Below are 26,727 nucleotides of genomic sequence, written 5' to 3'. Positions count from 1 at the left end.
TTCTTGGAGAAGTAAACCTGGAGTCAGCAAATTTCATGATATAGACTGAAATATAATAGAAACATAGACTTTAAATAATTTGCAGGGCCTGAAAAAGAGCTCTACTTACTTCATTACAATAGTTTTCAGCTTGTGGCTCTTTTTGCTGATGTTCTGCTCTTTAGCAACAACAGCAAGGTAGTGCCTTTAGATAATGAAGCAATACTGCATTTTGAATGCTGACTTGTTTTCCCTGGAACAGCATCAAGAAAATGAAGAGGTTTAAGTGCCAGGTGGAGATTAGAGGAAGAAAATGAAATTCAAAACAGGAAGCAGAGAGAGGCAGGCTGCAAAACAACCTTCATGAGATTTCACTCCAAGAGAGGAATATTGACAGTTATTGATCTGTTGCCTGCCAGTCACTTTCAGTTCCACAAAACTGCCAAGGAATTGTGCAGCTTTCTGCAGGCTTTTCAAAAGCCTTTAAAAGAAAGATGATGCTAGAGGGTTTAATGGACTGGGAAGACTAAAAAAAAAAGGCCAGCAAGCAGTCTGAGCATTTGCCTCCCACTGTTTCATTGGGCAGTTCTCCACATGCCTGTAATTCAGCTGCCTGGAAACAGGCTCTGCTGAGCCACCTCAGGACACCAACACATCCCTTGCCAAAGATGGGCTCAGATAGAGCGAAGCAGCTCCAAGCCTGCCAGGTGCTGTGTCTGCAGCAGGAAGGAGCCTTGCCGTGACTCAGGGAATATCTGCTCAGGCACAGCTCTGGGCTCGTGTGTGCCTGGCTGCTGGAGAAGGAGCAGCTCCTGTGTGCCTGGCTGGCACTGGCTTGCAGACATACCCATCTCTGTCCCCAGAGCAGACCACCTGAGCAGCTGTGAGCAGAAACAGAGTTAGAGGGGACGCTGCTCAGCTGACAAGGGCTTGCCTGGCAGGAGATGTTGGGGCCTGTGTGCTCTTCCCATAGGCACAGCAAAAAGCAATGCAAGTAGCAGCAGGGGAGAGCTGCTTTCTTGTCAGGACAGCAACTCTTCCTCGCTGATAATTTAACTTGGCAAGTAGGCATGGTTGGCAATCAGATTGTTGTGATGAGGGATGTGTGGCAACCAGTCCTTATGTCTGTGCTATGACTTTTACCAGCTAAAATGCAGGAAAACTTACAGTGATACCGTAGCAATCAAGAAAGAGATGCTTCATTTCTTGCCAATGATTACCTAATATGAGATGCATTTTTCCATGTCTACTCTGTCTTGGTTGTAGCTCTTATTGCCATTTTTTCCTTTTGTTTGAGAAGCCCTATAGTTTATCTACCAAGTCCATATACTATAAAATGTGCAAATTTTCAGAACTTACTGAATTTATTGTTTAGAGAGGCTCATGATGAATTGGAATAAAATATACAGATGCTGTGTGTGAGATTAATACCTGCTTTGAAAGCCAGTAAGACAGGTTTGTGTGATGGAATCGCAGCCATGTGTATCAGCCCTGACTGTTTTTCGTGATAATTCAGGGATGCTTTTATGGGCTTAGCTCCCAAGGGTTCTCAAGGCTGAGGTGGTGCAACTGATGTATCACAGTATGACAGTGCCTTCTCAAAGCCTGCAGCTGGCATCAGCAGGGCTGCTTGCCCCGGTGCTTGCTTCTAATCCAGAGCCACCAGCGCCTCTCCAGCTGGATGTGGGCCACGGCAGGTCTGCCCACACCACACCCCACCGCAGCCTCCCGGAGGGGCACATGCTCCCTGCTTGGCTCTTGCCCACCAGAACGGGCTTTCTTGCCTGCTTAGCTGGGTGCTTGCAGACTCCTGAAGCTGAGACACAGATCACCAAGTTAGCAGAGCAGGCTGCTTGCAGCTTTGAAGGAAAACTTCAATGAACTCTGAAGCCTCAGTTAATTATTTTTCTTGCTGCTATTGTTTTTTACTGCTGCCGACAGTGGATTTACCTCTGCCCTCTCTCGGAGGGATCCTGCTGTTCCTAATGCTGCTGTAAAAAACCTTGTTTCTAAGGAGTAAAACTAAACTTTTCTGTTTTCCTTTCATGTTTATCCTTTCTCAGTCTTATTGAAACATCAGCAACCCTCACAAGTAGCCCATTCAGCAGCTGGAGGCCACGGCCCCAGTGAAGAGAGTACAAAGGGAGCCCCTGGTGCTGGTCCAGCCCCTCACACGCTCAGGCTGGGGCACTGCCTTTCCTCACGGCCCTTCCCCTGGGCCGCAGGGTGCTGGCAGACCAAAAGCTTTGGTTTTAATTTAGACGTGGCCCTTGAAGTCAGGCTGGCTTCTCAAAGCACCACACATCCTTGTCATATATCTCAAGTCCTGCTTTGATCCAGAGGTTGTGAAGGAAGGGTTGGAATTTCAGCTACACAGTATGAGCAGTTATCTGTTGAATTTGCGCTACCAGCAGCCTCCTGCTCTTTGTACAACTGCGATGCGAGGAGAAATCATCCCTCCGACCCGTGTTGTTCGGTACAAAAGGAAAACCCTGCCCGGGGCTTGGGGCTCCTCGCCGTGTCCGCGGTGGGGCTTGCAGGACCACCTCTCTGGCAAGCCTCGTGTGCCCTCTAGCTGCTGCGGGCTCCCAGGGAGCGGCGGCGTCCGCGTCCTCCCTGAGCCTCGCTGGAGCCGGCGGGCAGGACTTGAGAGCGAATTCCTCAATAATTGGAGTCAGAGGAGCAGTTGAGACCGAGAGGTTGATTGCAGTGGCTGCTGCCTTGTTTGCCCTGTGATGAGCCAACAGATAAAATTTGTGTTTGCTGCTCAGGTGCAGAATTAGTTGCTTTGGAAGGTATTTACCTACAGGTTACGTGTTCAGCTGAAGTGGGGAGAGTGATATATCGGCAGGATGACTCCCGTGGCATCTAGTGAGATGGAAAATGGAAATGTGCTGTGGGGCAGGGAGCAAAGAGTTAGAGAGTTGACAATTTTTTGTTTTAATTTTGTAATTTTCGCACAGGCCCTTTTGTGATGTGTTTCTCTGCAGAAGGAGATTGCTGCAGGCTCACCGGTGTGGTTAGCTACGGTGACTGAATGTGTCGTGCTTCTGTCTGTCCCAAAGAGACCCAGCAGAAGTGGGGGAGCTGCTCGTTCTCCAGCCGCCTTGCAGACACAGCGATAAAGGGTGTGAAGGCAGGGAGGGTGGGGAAGCACCGCTTATAGTGGCTGGAGGGCAGAGGATGTGAATGGAGCAGGGAGGGGATGTCACACCAAAATGCCCCCGGACCCTCTCAGCCGCGAGCACTGAACACCACGCTGCTGTGAGAGGGCACTCACACTGCTGATATAGGAGGGAACACATTTTCTTCTCTTTTAGCAGTCAGTGTTGGGGGCACAGCACCATCAGGCCCAGGAGCTCCTGTAAGTGCAGCAGCTTGAACAGGCTGAGCAGCCACAGCTGTGGTGAGGGGCACAGGTGGAGCTTGTCTGCAGAGATGAGGCCAGGCTGAGCCTGTGGGGTGGTGAGGAGATGCTGACCCTGCTGGAGCCAGCTTAGTAGGTAAAGAAAGCTCTAAACCACAGCATTATTCAGACCTCATAGTGGGATCTTGTGGAGAGGTAAGTGGGCTAAAATTCTGCACTAGTTTTTAAGTGATATTCCTTCTGGTGAGGAAGAGGGAATTATCTCTGCTATCTGTGCTGCACCAGTGTGGTGTTGGAGTAGCTGCTGCTTTTCTAGTGCTCCACCAAGGGGGTCTGCCTCAGCACCTCTACATTTTTTTGCCTTGTGTGTTTTGCTTTTGTTTCATGTGTACCTACTAAGTTTGTGTTAAAATCTCCCCCAATTACATTTTACTGCAACATTACTTTCTTCTTTAAGGCTTATTTCCCAGGACAGGCTTTATATATGAAAGAATTATAAAAGGTGTTGGGCTGAATTGCATCTTTGTATTCTAAGAACTGGATGGGTCCTTGCCCATATGTTGGCCAAAATAATTGTGTGTGTGTTACATAAACAAGCAGCTATAATGTGTACACTGAGGGCCACCTCATAGTATTTTCCTTGCTGCTGTGGCAGGCGGGATGGACGGCAGGTAGTAGGAATATCTGCAAACCTGCACTGCAAAAACCCACTCGAAAGCAAATATCGGGCCCAGGATCAGCGTGCCTCAGGAAGCCGTGGCATTGTGTCTGCTAGGTGCCATGGAAACATCTCCTGGTGGTAACACAGCCCTCAGCTTGTGTACGGTGCCTCCAGAGGGAAGTGCTGGCTGGAAGGAATCCACTTTTACTAGGAGTTAATTTCTACCTTCCACCAACTCTGGAGGGAAACCACTGATTAAGATGATGCCTAGCAATTATACTACGATAAGTTAAATACAGAGTGGCTGCTGTTAGCTTTGGCCAGGCTGCACGGATTTGTGGAGGGGAAGAAAGGTGATGGTGTCTTGCAAGCTGAAATACTGGCACTCTGCTGCAGTCTAACATGGGAGCAGGCGCCTCCCTTTCCATCTGCGTAAGTGAACTTAAATCTGGCTTCTTCAGTCCTTTCTCACACCCTTCCTCCTTCCTGAGAAGGCTGACTGTCTGCTGCATCTGAAAAGGGAAAGGGGAGGGATTTAGAGTAATGGTGCACAAAGATTTTAGAGGTTTTTTGTAACACCTTGCAGCTAATATATAAAAACGCTGTAAAACATGTTTGGTACATGCTGATATTAGTTCCTTTTAGGTAATTATTTATGCTTTAACACTAACATCAAATTCTAAGCTTGCCTGTGTACCGAAAGAGCAAAATGGGCTCGGGTGTTTCGAGTGCTGTGTGTGCTTTTGCCATGGCAGCAGGGCCGGCCTGGAGCTCCAGCTCATGGCTTTGCTGCAGGCGTGTGTGAAAAGCAGCTTCACTACAGCAGTTCAGCTTCAAACCCATAGGAAAACCTTTCCTCTTCCTGTCTGAAAACATAGTAGTAAAAACATTTAAGAAGAGGCTGGTTTCACAGTGCAGTGACATAGTGCTACAAAATAAAAAAAATTAAAAATTCCCCCCTTCAAATGAGATGTAGGTACTGTTTAAATAGTCCTAGTGCAGAAATGGTCAATTCAGGTGCTCCTGGTTTGGGCTTCTGCTCTCATTGCCTGGTAGGAACATGAGGACAAAAGGCAGCAGGCGCTGTGGGCCATGTCAGCCGCCTGTAAGGCGAGCAGGGGCCTCAGGGGAGGCGGGGAAGAGGCTGGGGCAGCCGCGAGTCCTTTCGGAGTGCCGGGCAGAGTTTCCCCTTTCCTTAAATATCCCTGAGGGATATCATTCTTAAATACATATTTAATATATATATTCTAAATGTACCTAAGCATATATTTAGATAGATATTCCTAAACACCCGCCCCAGGCAGCCCTGCTGGGCTGAGGGGCTGCAGAGCCGGCTGTCCCCACCTGGGGCAGCGCCCTGTCCTCACAGGGCCCCTCAGCCGCCCTCAGGGACAGGCACCCCCCGCCAGAGCCCACAAACTTCCCAGCTCGTGCTCTGCATCCTGGCAGGATGACAAAACAGCTTCCTTCATCAGACAGGATGAAAAGTGTAGGTTGTTTGTGATTTCTTATGTTTTTGCGTCTGTTGTTGGGGTAAGAAATTTGGAATAACTGGGTGAGCAGGCAGGACCCCCTTCTGATGCTTGTAACACGGCTGCTGCTTAAGTTCTTCTTCTGGTTCCTTCATGAACATTGCATTTTCTATCCTCAGGAATTAGGTAGAAATTCACAAATTTCATGGGGTTGGAAGGCTGTGCACCAGCACAGGGTAAGCTTTTTCCTGATTTCTGGGGCTTCTTTGAGGTGTAGTGACCCCTCCCTTTCCTGAACAGCACATCTGCCTCAACATGAGGCCCTATTTTCCCTGACTGTAGGTGTGAGGGGGCTTTACAGGAGTTTACCCCATCACAGGTTTTGTCTCAGCTAAACAGAAGAATATTAGTATTTTAAGAATATACAGTAGAAATAAAATTTATACGAAGATGCTACGAGGAAGACAAGAATTTTACTGAAGCAGTAGATCTTTGGAGGGTAAAATAATAAACCAGTCACTGTTTATCACTTGTCTGTTTTTATTTCCCAGAAATCATTCTCTTCTATTCAAGTTAGGCACACAACAAATAAAATTTCACCAGATCTACAGTTTAGTGGAGAAAGAAGCACATTTGGTGTTCCTCTGGAAACCCTTGTACAGGATGCAAATCAATGTGGGGTTCCTTCTCTCGTGACACAGATGGTGGAGTACCTAGAGGCGTTTGGTAAGTTCATATTTTTCCTGCTTGGCTTCTGAAAGCTGGTATTCTTTGCTTAAGCTGTACTTTTCAGCTGTAAATGCTGAAAACATTACAATTGTTACAATTGTTACAATTATTGTGCCTTCTTAAAGGGGCTCTTGCTTTTTGAACTCCAGTTCTCATCACAAAGATGTGGTAAAGCAACCACTGTTTACTGTTCTGCATTTCTTACACAGGTCTGGAGCGAGTCGGTATATTTCGAATTGGTGGCCCAGCAAATAAAATCAAGGAATTGAGGCAGAAGTACAATCAAGGGGAAAAAGTCGACCTTATTAATGATGGAGATGTTGATTCTGTGGCCAGTCTCCTGAAGCTCTTCCTGAAAGAACTACCAGTGGCTGTTTTTCCAGACAATATTTGTTCTGGCTTGCTACAAACTTTCCAAGGTACAGAACAGGCACCTTCCAAGCTTCTGTCCTTTCTCTGACAGTGACAGATAATGTGTTCATTGCACCTTCTATAAACAAGGTTTTGTGTTTCCTTAACCTGAGACTGATGTTTAATTGCTTTGGAGGGACCAGGCATCTATGACCTTGCCTTTTTTTGATTTAGTTAAGTCTTTTGGATTCCCTTCCTTCTCGTGGCAATGCATCCTGCAATCCAATCCTGCATTCTTTGAGAAAGCTCCTCTTCTGCATGCTGTCTTCTTAAAATTGTATACCTTACTAGTTCCTGGGATAACATTTTTGCTTTTAATGTACTCCCCACCTTAAAGCTGCTTGTGTCTTTATATAGCCACTGCCTCAGTTCTCTCTTTTCCAAGCTGAAGCCCTCTTTTTTATTTAACCTTCCCTGGCACAGGAGGTTTTCTGTACATCCCCGTTCTTATTTAGAACTTCATTTTTAGTTAGCATTTATTTCACCAGTCCTCCTATAATCTTCTTGGACAGCAGTGTGTGGAGCAGCACGACGCTTTCAAAATGCAGAGCCAAGATGTGTACCCACAGCCGTTCACTGCCTGGTTCCCCATCCATGCCTGTAATGGCCGAGCTAATGCTCTCGGTCTGCCCGGTGATTTTGACTGATAACTAATTCACGTGTTTGCATACAAATAAGTGGGTTTTGTGGGTTACTTTGCAGGCTGCTTTTGTTCAAAATGCCTGTGTAGGAGTTTACAAAGAAAGAGAAAGGAAGCAGTTTCACGAACTGTGAAAGTCTCCGAAGAAAGACCTACGGGGCTTTTGCAAGCACCTTTTTTTTTTTCTCCCCTGAACAGTCTTGCTGTCCTTTTTTAAAATTATTTTTTCCTCTCCATCCCCGTTTCCATTTCTCTCATTAATCAGTTGTGCACCACGGGCCTCGAGCCGCACAGAATGTATTTTTTAGGGCTAAAATTACCCTTAAGGGCATGATTTACTTACAAACAATGTCAAAGCTACGCAGATGTGTCCTGGTGATCTACGGCAAATTTGAGCATCAGCTGCCAATTATTGAGCAGTACTGTCATGTCAATTCTAATAGCCAGGAGACTTTACCCTACTGATACTGAACTGCTGATCAAACCGAGTTGCTTGTGAACCCCTTTTCTGCCTTTTTACCCTTCTCTGAAGAATGAGAACCAAGAAAATGTTAAGTATCCCCAATTTAGGTTTTTAAGCATCTCTTGTGTAACTACAGCTGCATATTTATAGAGCAAAGATGTTTTGAGTCTGAGAGCTACCAATTAGTCAGGAAATGAAGATGATGTGGGGCTGAAAGGGTACAATTTCTCGTTCCTCTTAATGAAAGCCATAGAGCATGTGTAAAATCTCTTGGGAGAGTCAAGGCTGATAACCTTGTACCATCTTTAAAGGCAGTTTTGAGGATTCAGGTACATGACTCCTGCCTGCAATTTCACTAAGAAAGCAGCTAGTGCTGGATGATTTTTCCATAACAGGAAGTATATCAGAAACAGTGTGTGTAAAACTTGATATCCAGAAAATCCATGGTCCTTAAATATTCATATGTGAAAACTTTTGTCAAAATTTAGTGTATAAAATCCTTGTTTGGGACGTATTTATTCTTCAATTTGCTCTAATATATTTTAAAACTTCCCTTCTTTCTTATATCTAATGGTTATGATGAAATTGTGTTGGTATGAGGAATATCTGTGTCATAAGTTTGGGTTTGGTGTTCCCCCCCCCCAGAGCACAAAGTCAACACAACAGAATGCATAGAGAACCTGAGACAATTGCTCAACTGCCTGCCCAAAGCCCATCAAAACCTTCTTCAGTTCCTGTCTGCTTTCCTGCTGAAGGTAGCAACCCACAGTGCAGTGAATTTCATGACTCTGGAAAACCTGGCCATCGTGTTTGGACCTGCTCTGTTCAAGTGAGTCCTCTCTATTTAGCTACCTCAAACAGCACAGCAAGATCACACCTCACAGTGAGGTTTTCTGTTGTAACTGTGTGTCCAATAGTCAGTGGAACATTTTAAAAGTTAAATGTTTATATGGTAAGTTATGGGCAGATGACAAGTGACAGGTTCTGAGCTGGCTGATCACTTTCATTCTGTTGGGCACTGACTAGACAGGTCCAGCCTCAAGTAAGAAACCATATGAAGAGGCATGAGGGATGGAGAGCTGTTTAAGGAGAACTGCTTCTCTTTTCTTAGCCAAGATAAGTGCTGGCTGTGGAGGCTACTTAGTTGTTGGATTTGATTCTGAAAAGCTCACCCTCACTTTGAGTTTGTAATAGCATTTGATATCAGAGAAATGAATCCCTGTTATCAAGAAAGAGAAGCAACTCATTCTGCCCTTGCCACTGAAATTCAAGTTGACATCCAAGTTGCCAGCTGAGCTTGCAAGCAGTGAGTGCCTGGCTGGAGCTAGAGAAGGCATGCTTGGGGTGGGTGATGGTGAGTGGGCACAAAACTGGAACCTAAAAGGGGAGTGGGACAGCATGTCATGCAAGTCAACGTGGTAAGAAAGAACAGCCTAGTGTGATCAGATAATAGGGGATTTCCCCCCTTCACTGTTGACATTAGAGGGTGTTAAAATATTTATACCTGTTACAATTTGTAAAGCTTTGTTTTAATGGATCATAGCCATGCCAGCTTAATATGAACTATAAGCCAATGTCACTTTGCAAAATGTGTATGCTAGCAATTAATATCTTCTATGCAGTAAAAAAGCCTTGTTATTCAGTTGGGTGGGGTTTTTTTTGTTTGTTTGTGGCAAGCCAAGTTCATTTTAAAAGTAGATATTCAACAAATTTGATCAGCATCAATGACAGGCTTTGTTTTGGGGAACTGTAATTTTAAACCTTGCTGCTGTTTCATAGGTCTCTGTATGTGGTCTCTGTTTTCCTGCACTGTGGGTTTATTACCAGGTGTACCAGCATTTGACCTTTGCAGGTGATAAAAGTTTATATCTTTAGCAAAAGTACAGCAAGGGAAACGAATCTAACAAGATGTGGTGTGGTTGGAGTGATGCCACTCTGTCCTCTGGGAAGAGGCCTCACCATGAAGGGTATTCAGCACTGGAACAAAACAGTTTTGCAACCAGACCCCAGGTTCCTTAATACCTTCATACTAAAGTTAGTAAATGAGTGGAGACAGAGGAGGTTTATTTATCAGTGTTTGGATTACTTGTGTGGTGACACTTATCAACATCGGCTGATGCTTAAAGGCCTTCACCAAGAATCTGTCCCTTGGCCCCCACACGAATTCAGAAAGCACTTCACCGACTGTCTCTCTTCTGCCATCAGGGGATATTTGCTGTCACCTGGGGCTTTAGTGCATGCACACCCATGCAAGGAGACTTTGTTCCTTTATCTCCACTCCCCAATTATCCCAACGCATGCCCAGCGATTCCTGTATCTGCACATAAGAGTCCCATATGCTCTCTTACTGATTGATGAACTGCTTCAGTTTTTAAATGTCCCACTCTGCTGGGACATGGCTCAGCTGCTTCTGAACATGTGCCTTTGCCTGGTTTTTAAAGTACATTCAGTGCTAAACTGAGTGCTTGTGGCAATGATCTGTCTGAGAAGCCTTGAAAGCAATCAGCATCGGGTTTCCCTGCCAGTGACCTGTCAAGACAACAGCTACCATAAATAGAAGTATGTCTGCACTATAAATGTTATCTTCACCTTTTTACAGTCATTCGGATTTCACCAGCTCTGGGAGACAACCCAGTAAATCTGGAGCTCATTTTTTCTTTGTAAAATATTTAACTGGTGCTGTGCTTGGTGAGTTATCTCCTAGGCTTATGAAAAATCGCCTTTTCGGTAGTTGGGCAGAGAGGAGGGCCTTGCAATTTTGGCACTGTCAGTGAGATTGCTCTATACCACTTCCTGCTGAGTGACCTGAGGCCTTCAGTGTTTCAGAATAAATCATTTGTGTTATCCTGTACAGCAGTGAAATTCAAGGTAGTCAGCTGTGGCAAATCATATCTGCTGACACAGGGAAAAAGCCATAAATATCCTTTATGTCTTTCAGAGCAAGAATTAGTGCAATTATCTGGCACATTATGAAACGTTTGGCAGCCAGAGCGAAGGAAATTGAGACATGTTGGGTAGTACTTGCTGTAGTTGTTCAGTGTAAATGTGAAGGTTATGGAAAAAAACACTTCTAATCTGCAGAAATGTGTGCTCTGTGCAATTGCTGGAATTAACCTTCTGGAGGTAATGTCAGCTCCACTTATGGCACAAATTCATAGCAGGTGTTAAAACTGTTCTTCATATATTCTGGCAATCTGCATTTTTGTGAAATTGCATCTTCCCTCTTTGACATTAAACAACTAAACTAAGTTGTTCATGAGCCTTTTCATATCTATTTATATTTGAGTGTAAATTCTGTTTATGATTATCACCTATCTCAATCTTTTGGCACTTTTATTTGTGGAAACCTGTCATACTTATAGTTCCACTGAAGTGACCAAGTAGGAATATTCAGTAGTTGGAACATGGAACCAATATGAGCCTTGGGAACACAAAAGAAGAATATTAAACTTTGTACATTGTAAGCCTAAACTGCACATACTTGGTGATTAGTAGCTGTTGTTATTGTAACACAAAAATTGTAAGGCTTAGCACAGGTATTATATTGAAAGTCTAGTTAGAGGATCATGGAAAACTCCTGGTTTTGTCCTCCTAGTATATATAAATGCCTAGGAGAAGCTATTGCTATACTTTTGTCAGAGATTCAACTGATGTTATTTAAATTTCCATGGATACTTTGTTATGCTTCATCTTGGTAAAGAGATTTTTGGTACTGGTCTCAGAAAGCAATTCTTGCATGAGTGCACAAGGTCTCCAGCCAGCCAGCTGTTTGCTTCTACTCACTTTGACTCATTCTTTCTGTAAATTTGCAGCAAGCCTGTGGCAGCAGGGAACCTTGGCAGACCTCCTGGACAGAGCCAAGGCAGGGGACTGTGTGGACTTTTTAGCCTGTGCTATGTGGCAAAGCAACTTTGAAAGGTTCAGGCTCACTCAAGAAAACCAGTAGCTAATTCCTGATGGTCAAGTTTTACTCGTTTCTTATTCATAGTGAGTGTTCTCCTGTGATTTGTAATACAACAGATTACAGGGCTTTTATGGGGAAGTGCAGAATATGCCTCAGTAGCTCTGCTCTTCCTGGGATCATGCGCCTGGATTTAGTAGTGTGGGAACCTGGTTCCCCTTTGCTGTCACCCCAATAATGCAGTTTCTGCTAGTGGCAGAAGTATCTGAGGAGGCAGGAAGTGATTATTTTACAAAATGAATTGAAAATCATTGTGGAAGGTGGCTGCAGAGAAAACCAAAAGTGTATTCTCTATATTTGGAATGCACAACTGTTGCCACCCATTAATGTCTGCTGATGAGACATTGATATTTGGAGTCAGCTGTCTCATCCCAGTCTATAGCTTAGATCTGTTTTAGGATGAAATGGGAACTGGGCACCCAAACACAGGCTGCTAATCAGGGAAAGGAGGACTCAATGAGTGGGCTGAGAACCATTTATCTTCCTGAACAGCTTGTGCAGTGGTAAGGAGTTAACAGCTGGTAGAGGTGGATTTGGGAGCAGATGTCTAAGCTAAAGAAAGAAGCTGAAAAAGAAGACAAAGCACTAAAAGTATTGCTTGTCTGGCCTGTGAGCTGAGGGTGTTGATGTTTGGATAAGCAATGAATAATCTCTTAGGACTGTTGTATGCAGCAAAGGCTATTGCTCAGTCAACCAGGTTTTACAAGCAGCCTTGTTCTTTGTGGAGAAACTGAGTCTGTCCCAAGAAAAATAGGAATCCAAGAAAGAGAAATGTTAGCTAATCCTAAAGAAGGAGCTGATGACACAGTGGTTCATCCTGTAATTCTTTCTACATTGTACCTAGCTATAACTCTGCTTAAACCTTCTGCTTTCAAAAGGAGCCTAAACTCAAGTTCTTACAGAAACAACAGTAAGTTTACAAAAGAGGAACATGAATGAAAGCAATTGGACTGGGTCCAATGTGTATATTTGTATTTTACAATTGCAAATGAATAATGAATGTACTCATTTGGCAAACAGAAGACTGGTGTATTTATGCTTCACATTAGTCTCCAGAGTTTTTGAATCTCTTGTTTAAATATTAATATTGTGCTGGGTGGACCTGAGTTGGTGCAGCATGGCTAGAGAAGCTCCATTAAGGCCACAGCATTTATGTAAATTCTCTCCAAGCTTCCAAACTGTTGTCACAGGTCCTTCAGGGGTTGAGATTAGAGTCCTGTATAAAGAATCCCTTCAATTAAATTATTCTGACTTGACAGGGATAGTACAAATTCAACTATTATTTATAAAAAAAAACCCCAAAAAATCTGGGGAGAGCAAGCAAGAAAGAAAAAACCCAACCCAAACTGAACGTGGTTAATGGGAATATCTGGAATTTCCACTGCATGATATGTCTGTGGATTTATAAGTTAATACACTGAAGCAGTTTGTTAACTAGGTTTTTTTCCCAGAGAGTTCTGGTAATAAGACATTCTAGTCATCAAAGTTCACCTTCATAAATGAAGGTAGAACAAAACCACTCTTTCCATCCCAATGCCAGTGAGCAGTGGCAGATGGGGCTTTTTTTTGTCTGTCCTTTTCATCCTTGATTTGGAGAACCTCATGTCCAAGCTACTGTCAGGTTCTAACTATTGTGCTGTGCTGCCACAAAGAGTCATTGTGTTGTGAACCATTGCAGCAAAGCTGGGGCTCTGTCACTGTGGAGGTCCCGGTGTTGTGAACACGCCAAACTCTGGTGGTCACTGTCCCAGCAATTTCTGCTTTGCTGAATTGTCTTGGGTACTGGGAGGGTTCCCTGTGTGACTCATGATTAGCCCCTGATCTGAGAGCTCCTAATCTTAATCCATCTCCTCTTCCCTCAGGATTCCTGTCAGTCCCTTGGCTTGTGAAGAACAAAGGCTTTACAATGGCCTCCTGCTGTATTTGCTTCAACACCAGGAGATGCTTTTTGTTGACCTGAACCCTTGTTTCTCACAGAGACACGCAGCTGGCCTTCAGGTAAGAAAGTTACAATAATTGATTCAGCAAGTAATCAAAGTGTTTCATTAGGTTGAAAACCAGAACTGGGAAAGTATTTGCTTATACACAGTGTAATTAATGACTTCAGCTTGTAGCCAGCAAGGTAAATATTCATGATATACCTAAGCTGGAGAGGAAACATGCGTGTTAAAATTCTAATTATGAAAAAAATGCAAGTGCAAAAGCAAAAGGTCAAGAAGAAAATCCCAAGCTGTTCCACTTTAAATATATTAATGTCAGGCTGTGTTAGATCAAAGCTACTGGATTTTTCCCCAAGTGAAGCACTTTTTATTTTATGTGTGTGTGTTTGTCTATACATTGGTGATGCAGGAAAGCAAAATCAGAGGTTTGAAACCCCTTTCTTCTTTTTTAGAACTCACTGTATATGTTCCAGCCTCTCCTTGAGCATTTTTTTTTCTAAAACATTGTTAGCACTTTGATTCCTTTTTTGCCTCTTTGCTGAAAACCTCCTGGTGGAAGAAACACGACAGACAAATCCTGGTTTAGAGAGAGGGTCAATATAAATCTTATTTTCACTATGTGATGTGGTGTATCATTGCTGCTTAACTTGAAATTGATTTTTGGAAAAAGACATGAAGGAAATGTTATAGCAAACCCTGCAGTTTAATACTGCACAGTGCAGTTTTGTGATCCTTGTGGCTCACGACGAGGCTGGCAGCAGTGTGCCAGGTCAAGGGATGGACTGTGGAGGAGATTTGCACTGCATGTAAATGTGGATGATGCTGTTTGTGTTTATGACTCCTTAATTTTCTAGCTTCTTTCTCCAAGTATCCCTGTTAAGGAAAACTAGCAGACTTCTAATACAAAGTCAGATTCAGTATTTAGAACACATTACATATCCCAAACAGAATATTGGGGCTGTAATGCTCCTTGGAAGCTTTCTTGGAAAATAAAACCCATACTGATGCAGGTAAAAAGAACAGAATATACTGATACAAGGATATTTCTAAAATATTGCTTCAATGCCACAAGACACAGCTCCAAATCTAACTGTAGGATTGTTTCATACTAAGACAGTGTTGGAGCCCACACTCCCAGCTCCCCTTTCTCTCTGAAGAAGTCCCATGTCACTACCACCTCTGGGAGTTTCTGAAACCAGTATTTTAACGAGCACACAAAATCAAAATATTAACTGTCCCAATAGATCTGCTTCTGTTTGCAAAGCTAGAGGAAGCATCAGCAGCTAAAAGAAATTGGAAAGGTATTAAAGAAGCCAGGAAACCTGGCTTTCACTTGCAGTGCTTTTGTTTTAGAACCAGCTTCACTCCCTGTTAATTCTGCAAAATGTCACAGTCTGTCTGGAATTGTGGTGATGTGGGAAAGAATTCTGCTGAAAAGCTCCTTTCAAGTTCTTTAATAAAACCTCAGACAAGGCATAGCCATGGGGCACTCTCCTGCTCTGAGGTAAGCTTATGAAAGAAGTCCCATCTGTGGGTGAGCAGGGAATTCAGTATTCTGTGGCTGATCTTGTTTATGTAATTTTTGGCAGGAAACGTAGCACACTGGATAGGTACCCTTCATCTTTCATAATGTAATAATTGCTCAAGGTCCACTAAACTAGAAACATCAAAGTTAGGTTTACAAACTAAACATATTAAAAGTCCATGTTTTTCTTCCAGTAAAACAAGCAAAAAGTGAAATGGCAAACCTGGCTCAGATCCCTTGTTGCATCCTGGAAATGAAACTTGTTTTCATTGGCTTTTACACAGATACTTGCATTTGGACTACTTAATCTTAATTGCTCTGATTTTGTTGTTGGGGTGTCTTTTTTTTTGTTGTTGTTTTTTTTTTTTTTTGTTTTCCACTTCAACATTTTAAGTTAACCTGAGCTCTGTCAAATTAAAGCCACGCCAATCTGGCAGGCATGCCATACAGCTGGCAAGATCTAACCTTCAGTTGTGTTGTTTGTGGGCTGAAGTGGGCAGATTGATTGTTCTGAGCAGAGTTCTTAGTGTCTCAAAGTGCCAGGAGCCATCCCACTTACTCTGTGTGTGCTGGCTTATTCAGACCAACAGAAGAATTCAGACTGGGAGAAGAATTTGCAAGTTTTTGAAAGGCACCAGTTTAATAGCTCAGAACTATTACCCTGGTCTGGATAGCAGACTATTCACAGCCACCAATTCTATCTAAAGATAGTGATTAAAAAGTTATATCCAAGCCATGACGTATTTTAACATGTCCTATTTTCCTGTATGTTGTATATATTTCTTTTGTCCTTTAAAAGAGAGTCAGAATGCTGTAAAATCCTGCCAGGCTGGGGTTTTGTGTCTGTATTTTTTTCTTAATGCATTTTATTTGAATTTTAATTTTATCCCCCCTCCACTCCACCACTCCTGAGAGTTCACTAGCATTAAAGCTGTCCTATAACCTGTCCTAGCTCAAAAGCTGCACTGGTACTAACCTGATTTTCATGTTTGGCTTAAATAATTCTTTAAAAATAGGTTAGGCACTGTGTTGTTTGTTTTTACCTGAGGCCTCTCTAGATAACTGTTTAACCTAAGGAATATCACCAACTGTGTTGGAGGTGTGCAAGATTATCTTAACTTCTGTAGTATAATTTAATTATGAACCTTGCTAATAGCAATTTGTCATCTCTGAATTTTACATTCCAGATAAAAGTTGAACATGGATTTTTTTTTTTTTTTGCATCTAGTCCAAGAATGTTGTTCTGTATCTTTTCTTTGTACAGAAGTCATAGATAAATCCTTCCTGATTTATGCACAGTACCTTTGTCTTGCAAACAAACAGGAGCACGACTTTCTGGGTGCCTACAAGCCACTGCTTGTCTCCATATTAAAGCATGGGTTTGGTTAGAAGAAATGCCTACACCCTGAGGAAAGGAGTCTCATTTCTTGTTCTCTTCTCTTCCTTTGTCCTCTTATGCATACTTCACTATGTATCAGCAAGGCTGCTCTCTACAATCTTGGAGCCCTTTCATGAAGGGATTGCAGAGATCCAGGGGGATGGGGAAGTGGAGCTGGACAGTATCCTGGACTTGCAGGTTGACCACAGACAACTCAGAATGAAATTCTGAAACTGTAGTGTGGTTTGGAGCTGGTCAGAAGAGTGCAACTAAATATTTCATGGATACTTTATCTACTCAATTTATGGCTTTATTGGGAAGGCTTTTGTGGTCTGGAGAGTTTTGTCAATCTTCTGGGTTTAGCTTTTTTCCAAGACAAAATGGATGTTTCAGCATTAACTCTGTTCTGTGAAAGAAATGTGGTGCCTCACTCGCATGTGAAGTTGTCATAAAATAGAATTGTGGTCTCTCAGCTGGAATCTCCTCAATGTGGAGGACAGCAATAATTTAACTGAAGTTTTACTTTGCTAATCCCATGACAATTCGTGTTGAATTAACTGAAACCTTTCAGAACAAATGAACAACCACCCAACCAGACATTATCTCATTATCTGAAGTTTCCAGGTTAGACTAAATTGTCTCGTCAAAATACTTTTTCCTGGATAGGGGAACATAGTTCCACTTCCTATTTGTGCTCTTAACAATTTTTCCTAAATTTAAAGTGGTAGAAATGTTGATTACTTTCTTTCATTTAAGTTTTTTCCTTAGCAATGGTATGTTTTAGTTGGTTTTATGTGTGAACATAGCAAGTTCTGCATGTACCATGTGAAGTGCCAGGAGATTTGTCAGTGTTTCTGTAGGGGTTGCTGTTACATTATAGAAGGACTTCTTAATATTTCCAATTCCACAGAAAAACTCTTTCCCCTAATCTTCGTAAATTTGCTAAAATATGGACCCATTAAACATTACATTTTAATTTTCTATTTGGGTACTGACCAAACCAGAAGACTGGATGAAAAATGCCGTTCTTAGAGATCAAAGTAGGACCTATACCCCCAAAAACATTGTGGCCAATAAATTGTAAAGATGTATTTCTTCTCTACTGGAAAAGCAGAGAAGAGTATGTTACTGACTGTAGGTATAAGGATTTGATGAAAATCTGCTGTAGGCTGGGGAAGTTTGACTTGAAACAGCTCAACTAGATGTGGCTGGAGTACTCATTACTCCTTCTAGGTGTTCAGTGCCAGAGCCTTGCTGCCTGTGGGTGGAAGGAGTAGAGCTTTTCTGTGCTGTGCCTGTGATCTGCAGCAGCCCGGCCTTTGTACTGGAGATCTGTAACTTGGAAAGGACAAATGTGCCTGCTCTCCCTTTGTGGGCAACTGCAGGGTGTGGAGGAAATGTCACTGGTTTAGTGTTTGCTCCAGCATTGCTGGGGCTTTCTCTTGGTTTGCTGAACCAGTGCTCTGGGACACTGCTGTCACACTTCAGCCCCCCAGGTGGGTTGTGCTGCCCTCTTTCCCTTTTCTCTCTTTCCCCTCCCCAGTACATGGAAGCTTTGGGGTTTTTTTTGCCTGGGTAAGGCTGCACTAGGAGGGTAGCTCGGCAGGAGAGGGTGTGCACTGTGTGACAAATGAGGACACCGCTGGCTGTGCTTTACTGTAACAAGCAGCATGAGCACAGGGGAGGGGAGCTGGTCAAGCTGAAATGCTGAGGCTTTACTTCAGTCAGTGGCACAAGAGCAGAGCTTGGGCAGTCCCACGAGCTGCTTACGCTGATCACTGGCTGTTATTTGATAAGGATATAAAGTGTGGGAGAAGGGAAGGTCTTTCTAAAACTGGTGACTGATACAGGACTTTCCTGGCTTGGAACATGGTTTTGAAGGCAGTGTGGGTGCAGAAACCAGCTCAGTGGGCTCTCACCTTTGTTACTTAGTCTGTGAATGTCCATTTTCAGTTTGGCTGAGAATGGAGCATATCAAAAGCTCCTGCCATAGACTCACAGAACTTGTATAGATTACAGATTAAGGATGTTTATCTGCAGTTTGTGAAGGGCAGCAATACCTGATGTGTTCACAGCAGCAGCCAGTTGCTTTGCTTACAAGCATCAGCTACACTACAAGGAAGAGGATTGTAATTAATCTGCTGGTGCACCCACCAGAATAACACGAATCTCTGCTTTGAGAGGATCTGTGTGGTCTTCCTCTGATGCTTAAAACATTTACCACAACGCCTGACCCAACTCTTAAGGTTTTCAGGCATCTCAAGGTAGCAGCAGAGGAAGGAGCCAGCAGCGTTTTCTTCCACGTGGTGTCAGCATTGTTCTCTCTCACTCCAGAGCTGTTCTTTCCTTTGAGCGTAACCCTTTAATATGTTCTGAGAACCTGTCTTAAAATTAGGTAGTACATTTCTATTTTTGTAGTGTATCAGAGCATCAACCTGTTCCTTCCTCAGATAATTAATTGATATCAGAGAGGCATGAAGGAAGGGTATGAATTCACCTCCAAGCCATTATGAAATGCAAGCCTTTTTTATTTTATGCTTGTGTCACCTTCCTTACCTGAGCAGGACTGCCAATAAAATCTCTTACCACTCTTGTGTTCCTTTTCTTTGGTGAGCCTGGGAAATTTGATTTGTTTGCTGATGATAAAGACTTACTGAAGAAAACATCAGAAGTGAAGTCTTTGACAGGAATATCAGCCCTTGGGAAATAAGCCTTTCAGTACAAATACTTCTTATGATACATAAGCATCAAATATTTCAGCATTTCGACTTGTCTTTGGCCATAACAGTAGGGTTATTTTAAACCCTTAGTGTCTTTTCATTTCATGCAAGGTTGGGTCTGAAGTGAGAAATGTTTTCAGAAAAAAAGGCAAGAAATGTAGAGTAAAATAAAAGCCTGAAAAAATATTCACTGCCAAAAAAAAAAAAGAAAATCCAACTTTTCTTTTAACAGTAGTTAACTGTGTTCATTTAACTCTAGTTAGTTCCAGAGCTGTGCAACAGTGAATTTAATATGCATGTTCTGAAAGCACAGTTTCCCCTCACGCTGCCTCTCCCACACCCGCCAGTTCCTAGACCGCTTTGTTCCTCTTTAATTAGTTTATTTCACCTACTCGAGCAAATACGCAAACATCCTTAAGCACTTAACGCCAATTGAGAGAAGAATAAGGCTGGCACTTATCGCCTTGCATGCAGAAAGGCTCGGCTGAATCTTGAAAGGATATTAGCATGTTAGAGCCTAATGCAGTTTCCCTCTCTCCCAGTTTATTTGGTTTTCTGCTGTAGAGTGGAGCCTGCAGGGTTTAATTTATTTGCTTCAAGTAAAAATGGAAATGTATGTTCGTGAGTCAGCGTTTTTGCTATATAGTTTCCAGAACTATCAAATGCTGGGTACCCCTTTATTCTGTTATGAGAAGGAAAGGGATGAAATATGCCTGTAGTAAAAATACAAGTGCAATTGAGCCAAAAACAAGGAAATGTGTGGTGAAGTTGTGTGCTACACCTGTTCTCTGGGGTCTGTAGTTAGAAAAGTTAAGTCCAAGTTGCTTTGATTTACTGATACATCTTCTTAAAAGAAACTGTGGAAAAAAACTGGGGAGGAATAAGTGAAAAAAGCATTCCAAGACCATTTTTAATTTAAGGGAACATTATTGCAGTTGGCTTTGCATGGGTTGGCTTCTGTGGCTGGTAATTCAGATGGATGCTTGAAGCCGAGGTTCTGCCAGCAATTTTAATCCTGACCTTTGAATTTTCACTGACCATCTGCTTTAATTAGATGTTGCCCTATTCCCTGGGGACTGCAGATGTGCTCACAAGGATTCTGGCTGGTAAAGGAATCATAGTGTGGGCCTTAGGCTGTTCTGCCAGGCGCTGGGGTAGTCAGCTGTGCCTGGAGATGGTTTTGCAAAGAATGCTGCTCAGGACTGAGATTTTCTGGAAGCTGCTAGGAAAACGAAATTCTTGAGGGGTTGATGCTGTTTGATCCACTGTTGCTTCCAGTATGCAACTGGAACTTTGCCTGGGAGCTGCTGGTGTCACTGGGTGCATGAGAGAGCAGCCACGGGAGCTCAGCTTTTGGGTAGCTCTTATGCATGGGAAGCTGAGCAGGGCAGAGAGCCAGATCTTCTACAGCTTCAAACTGGCCTCTGCTCCTTCTTGCCTGTGGAGGGGCTGAGAAAGGCTGAGGTTTGCCAAGGTGGACAGTGTTGGGACCTCTCTTCTGCCTATGCCAGGCAGGGGTCAGGGAAAGGCTGGTCCCTGTGCAAAACCTGCAGGCAGGGCAGTGGGAAAGCTGCACAAGTAGAGGTCTAGGTAGAGGAGGGCAGAAGATGTCATAGGGAGTCCTCTACAGGCCCTAAGCACTGTAACTTTAGGAGTTTTGTGTGTGTTCTTTCACTTCACCGAAGCCATTAAGCTGAATGGGACTACACTGAAAGAAAAAAAATTACTTTAAAGTAGAAAAAAAGAGAAAAGAAATAAAAAAAGAAGTATTTTGGTCTATTAGTGATTTATACAATAGCTTTAGTACTTTTGTAGAGTTGTAGTGGAGATCAAGTGAAGAAATTGTGACACATTTTAGTTCCCTGATTTTGAATTTTATTTCCAGACTCTCTGGGAATTCCATGGATAGCTTTGAGCGCCATAACTTTTTCCTTGGTCAATACAAGAGGACCACACAGCAACAATAGAGAGTGGGCTGGATTTGGGTATAGGGAGAACACTGCATCTCAAAATCATAGAGAAGCTATAAAAATATGTTTGTCTTCTGCATATTTTCACTAGGAAAGTATAGCAAGCAATCTACCACTTAATTACAAGAAATGATGGATGAACAAAATATTTTCTTGGTTAAACATCTGATCTGCTGCTTTACTTTTCTTCCAACTCTTGCTTTGATGTTGTTAATGTTTAGTTTAATTCCTGGCTATTTTGCTGATCATTTATATTCCATGATGCCTTCCAAGCTCAACCAAAATGCTGGTTAGGGTGGAAGATGGGAGAAGACAAAGACAAACTCTGTTTAAAATTAGTAATTAATGGACTGCAGAACAGTAAAGAGCTGTATCTGTTTAATTATCCTTTGCAACCACCAAGCACAGTTCATGTTGGAAGCCTAAAGAACTTGTGAAAGCTGGTGTTTACAGATCTGCAAGTTGTGTTCTAGATAATCAGCGAGTTGAGCCTTTCTCTCCTCAGTAATTTGTGTATTTTACCAAAATCTCCTTCTGGATCTGTCCAGAGCATGCGTTAAATATTAGCAGCAGCAAACACTGTTGACTTCTTTCCCAGTGTTTCTTATTCCCTGCATTCTCATGGTAACAGCCATTGCACTTGCTGACCAGGGAGAGCATAAGTAGATGAAGTCTAAAGCCAGATCCATGAAAATGTCATTCCTTATAAAGTCTCTTTGTTTCTGATGTCTTCAGCAAATCCAGATCCATGTAATTGTCATTCTTTATGAAATCAGTTTGCTTCATTATAGCAAAACAGGGAGGCGCCTAGTTCATTTGTACACTTAAAATTCACAGGTATGCTGTTTCTGAGAAGTGTGCTTAGGGATCTGCTAAACCATGATTTAGAAAAAACCCAAATCAACCAACCAAACAAAACCCCAACAAAACAACCAACCAAAACCCCCACACAAGTAACTTTGTGAAGCTTTGCTCTGATTTCTGTTTTCAAACCCTTTGCTGAGAACTTCTACCTGAGACACACATTTCTAAGTTATGCTGATGTTTTCCTCCAGTGAAGCCTGCTTTACTTCTTTAATGTAGAGAAGTTCATATTGAGTCAAAATCAAAGAAAAAAATAAAGAGACATTTATGTGCAGCAAAGCAGGGCAGCACTTTTTATACTCTTATTAAGCTGTCTCTCCCCAGGAGCTTGGCACTGCCACAAACACTCCAGAAAGAGAAAAGAAACTCTTCAAAGTGGGATATGGTAACTTCAATTACAGGACAGGTCAGCTCCTAAGAATACTGAGGGGAATGATGGATCTCTTCAACTTCTTCCCACTTAATGGATTCTACAATATGTAATCTTTCCTACTTTGAAATCTTTGTATAGCTTTGGATTTCTTTTTTTTAGTCAAAATTCACTTCAGAGTTAAAGGGTTGCTGCTGTCCCTGTATACTTTTCAATTGTGGCTTTTCAATTATTGAAAGGGAGAAAAAATGGAAAGTAATGGAAAACAGATGGAAAAATTAATTCTTTGACACCAACCTACACTTCAGTGAAGAAGCTGAGAGTGGCGTCCTCATCTCACCCTGATGCAGCTTTTCCACTCTGAACAAAATAGTAATTCTGGAAACAAGGTTTTTAGGTATTCCCTTTTCCTTTTCTCTTTTGCCCCCTCTAGCAATCCTTCTTCTTGAAGCTCAGTGTGTTATATACCTCTTAGAAACCACTGATGTTACAAAGTAGAACAAATGCTTGGCACTGGGGACATTCTTCATTTTTATTCAGAGAGGTTTTTATTTCCCGTTCCTTGTTATATTAAAACCAATGGGAGGAAATTTTAACTACTCCTACTCACTTCACACATCATAAACTATTGGTTCTTGGTCTAAAATGACACTAAAGCAAGGAGAAGTCACCTGCCTCTAAATTAGGTTTTATACTGATGGAGGTGATGTATATTGCTCCTTATAGAGAGGGATGGCAAAATTTCTTCCCTACTTCAACGCATCTCAAACTGATTCTGCAGGTCTTGTTGCAAAGCATGGGTTTTTCTTTTGGTTTTGATTTTTTTTTGTGTTTTGGTTTTTTTCCCTAGGAAGGGAAGCCTGTTCCCTTCCACTTTGAAGCCATTCCCCCTTCTGCCTTGCTCTTGTAAAAAGGTTCTGTCCGTTTCTCCTGTGGGCTCCCTTCAGGTACTGGAAGGCCGTAATTGGGTCACTGCAAAGCCTTCTCTTGGCAAAAAATAACAGATTACTGCTTTCTTCTGCTCAGCACATTCCACAGGGAAATTCCCACCGCAGCAGAAGCAGAGCACAGGTTCCATTGTGAATAGAATCACAGAACCATTAGGTTTGGAAAAGACCTCCAAGACCATAGAGTCCAGCCTTTAATAATGCTATGCCTGCCTCACCACTCTAGGTGGTGCTTAGATATTATCATGGGCAGGTTGGAATGTCTTCAGTGAAGTGGAACACGTATTTGAATCACATAACAGTGACTTTTTGACATTTTCACAGGGTGTCTGCATTCTTTCCTTGAGTAGACAACAAGTCAACAAATCCCAACCAAAAATGCTCACCGTCCAAGCAGAACTGCATGAGGGCATGGTCGGGCCAGCCCAAGAGCTGTGTGTAGGGGTGGTGCTGTTTTTCTTTCACGAATCTGATGCTCACAGATGCTGTGCAGAGCAGCCCTAAGCTGGGCAGCGGTGCCAGTGTGAGATCTGTGTTACTCAGGAGAGGGTTAAATCATGTCAGACTAGCTATTTTGTTAATGTGGCTGCTAATTAAACTAATTTAGCTAATGTAACGGCTTTCAGTTGTTCTGATAGGGTTCTCCTCACACTGGATACATACGTGTTCCTCAATGCGCTATGCAAGTACCAGTTGTTTTTAAATGATGAAGTAAAACAAATTCAGAGCAACCAACTGCACTGGAGATGTGGCCTCTCTTTAATGACTTTTTAAAAATTATTTGTAAGTAAGGTGGACAGGAGTTCAAAAGGGTGACTGCAGTCTCAGCTGAACCTTTGAATAAAAGCTCCAAAGTGCCAGGAAAAATATTGGATGAGGTTTCTTTGATATATTCTTTCTTACTGAAGAAAATATTTAAAAGAGAAAAGGAAAGACAAAAGGTCTGTAGTGCTTAAAAAATTCTTCTTAATCTTGCCCTCCCTCTTTTGGAGACTTATAACATGATCTGAGGCATAATCCAGAAAAACACGTCAAGAGTTGTTCATAAGCCTACAGCGTGTTGACATCAGCAAACTCTTATTATGGCTGTCATGTTCTCTATCCTGAAGCCTCGTTCTAATCTCCTGGCAGCATTCAAGCTCAGTGCTTTCCATTTTGATTGAATTAATTAGTGGAGTTTAGATGATTGCCCGATTCTGAAATTGTCAGAATTTTTATAGCAGGGTGTTTTTAAAGGCTATTTTTGCCCTAGTTAATAGCAAGTAGGACATCTGACTGCATATCTGTATTGTCTAAATTGAAAATACATGGCCCATTTGGAAGCAGAGAAAATGGTAAACAAGAGCTATATTTATGTACTTATCTTGCCTTTAAGTTAATCTCCTGTTACTAGTCTTGAGCCTTTCAGGTTGCCATAGAAACTGCCACAGCCTCCAACTGTGCTTCTCCCAAGACTTAATTGCATTCTGAGTTTCATGTGCTCTCTATTAACTGCAGCACCAGCAGACACAGGCACGCTGCAGAATGGGCTGAATTAATGGTTCAATATGATGTATGCGGTTTTTAATACTTTGTTTCTATATCCCTTTTCAAGTTTTTCTTCACCAGCTGGTTAAATTCTTCTGTAACGTGTAGTGATACCACAGGGATGGATTCTCTTTGCTGCCACTGTATTCTGTGTTTTCCAGTCTTTGATGCCATCAAAGTTAGCTGCAAGAGTCATTAGCTTTAAGGACTGGTTTCTTTTTCCCCTTGGAGAAGTCAGATATTCCTGAACTACTTTATCTCTGCTGAAGTTTTTCTGAGTCTTCTCCTTCACCTCTGAAGGCAGCATTGGAGTGCATACCTGCTGTCTCAATAGCTCTGGTAAGCTTTTCCTGACTCAGTGCTCTTTACCACATGATTTTTGCTTGTTCAGTGTGGGTCAAAGGCAGTTGTTCAGCCAGGCTTGATTTTAAGTGAGGAATACAAACTCATTAAAGTAGGAAATGAGTATGTCTGTATACAAGGTTTGATAAGGCTTTTCTGGGAATTACTTATTATTCTTGATGAAACTTCTTATCAGAATTGGACTGATAATGTGCCTCATTCAACTAGCAGAACAACATCTCAGAGATTTGGTTTCCTGCTTGGCTCTCAGCACAATGATGCTCTCAGTGCAAGTACAGTGTTCTTACAGATGCCATTCTGCTTTCAGTGAGCATGAACTCGGGGAACCAGTGGTTAATATCACTTTGTGCTCATTGGATTTAAATCCAGAACTGCATAACTAAAAAAGCAATCCCCACTGTTCTTGTCTTGTGAAAAAAGAGGAGAGAAAATGTTAAGCCCTCTGCCTCAGCTCTGCTTTGCTTGTGTCTGGTGGGTAAGAGATGGGGAAAAGGACTGACATCCCCGTGCACTGTTGCTCTTGGACCCAGGATGTTTCTTTACTTGTATTAATGCAGGCTCAGAGATGTGCTTTTATCCTCAGTAGAAAACACCCCACAGCTGGTGAAAGAACAAAAGCAGTGATGCTGAGAAACACGGCAAAGTGAAGATTTCACCAACACGTCACTTGAAAATGCTCATGCACGTTAAGTTATGCTTTTAGACACTGGCCTTCTGAACACAGCTCAGATATACCCATTGTAACTTTTAAATGTTATAAATATCCTTTAAAATCTGACCCTTTTGCTTATGTGTTTCATGTGGTTCATATTTCTTATTATTTTTGTAATTCTCCATAAGTGCTACTTTTCTTGAATTAAGTATTGGTGGTCCCCCATAAAAATTTTTGTAATGAAGTAAGCCAAGCTAGCTTGTCTGGCCTCAGCCTTACTACCAGTATTTCTCTGTGAATTTGTGGGGTAATTTTAGCTTTTTCAACCAGAAAGAAGAATTGGGTAAAAGATGAAATTATGACAATATTGCCAGGATCAATCTGAAAGCGTGAAGACAGTTTTCCAGCACTTCCCCCCCCGCATTCTCTTTGTTTTTTTCCCCAGATTCCTTTTTACATTAGCTACCTATTTTACGCTTCTTGCCACAACAGAGTGCACATTCTGTCTCAGAATTTAAATCTCTTCCAACCCATCTCATCTTTTCTTTTTATCTGCTCTGTGAGCTTGCATGTAAAAGAGTGCTGGGTTTCCCTGCCAGCTCTGCTCAAGTTACGTTTCCTGGATTGCCCTACAGAATGCCAACATACATTCTTAAAATCTGTGTGTGCTGGAGAGCTTCCTCAAACATTCTAAAAACACTTGCTTTGGGATGGGATTCATTTGGATTTGAATATAAAATAAGTATTGTTTGTTGGCTTCTTGTCATTCTTGAGAAGCCGAAGAGTTG

At 42.3% G+C, this 26,727-nt stretch overlaps 1 protein-coding gene across 8 annotated transcripts in view; it reads left to right on the top strand.

The window, feature by feature from the left end:
* Positions 1–4,239: 4,239 nt before the first annotated feature.
* Positions 4,240–26,727, top strand: part of FAM13C (family with sequence similarity 13 member C) — a 115,472-nt gene continuing 92,984 nt past the window's right edge. For 4 of the 8 annotated variants that reach the window (XM_039553829.1, XM_039553827.1, XM_039553825.1 and 1 more), the window contains exons 1-5: positions 4,243–4,439; positions 6,031–6,205; positions 6,418–6,627; positions 8,368–8,551; positions 13,546–13,681. In XM_039553829.1, coding sequence (XP_039409763.1) covers positions 4,410–4,439; positions 6,031–6,205; positions 6,418–6,627; positions 8,368–8,551; positions 13,546–13,681 — 735 coding nt within the window. In that variant the 5' untranslated portion in view covers positions 4,243–4,409. Of the gene's footprint in view, positions 4,440–6,030; positions 6,206–6,417; positions 6,628–8,367; positions 8,552–13,545; positions 13,682–26,727 lie in introns of all 8 variants that reach the window. The other 4 variants (XM_039553824.1, XM_010400818.4, XM_039553823.1 and 1 more) reach the window with 3 other exon arrangements.

Source organism: Corvus cornix, chromosome 6, assembly GCF_000738735.6.
Source record: "Corvus cornix cornix isolate S_Up_H32 chromosome 6, ASM73873v5, whole genome shotgun sequence".
NCBI lineage: Eukaryota > Metazoa > Chordata > Aves > Passeriformes > Corvidae > Corvus > Corvus cornix.
The sequence above is the reverse complement of the archived record's forward strand: the minus strand, read 5'-3'. Positions and strand labels throughout refer to the sequence as shown.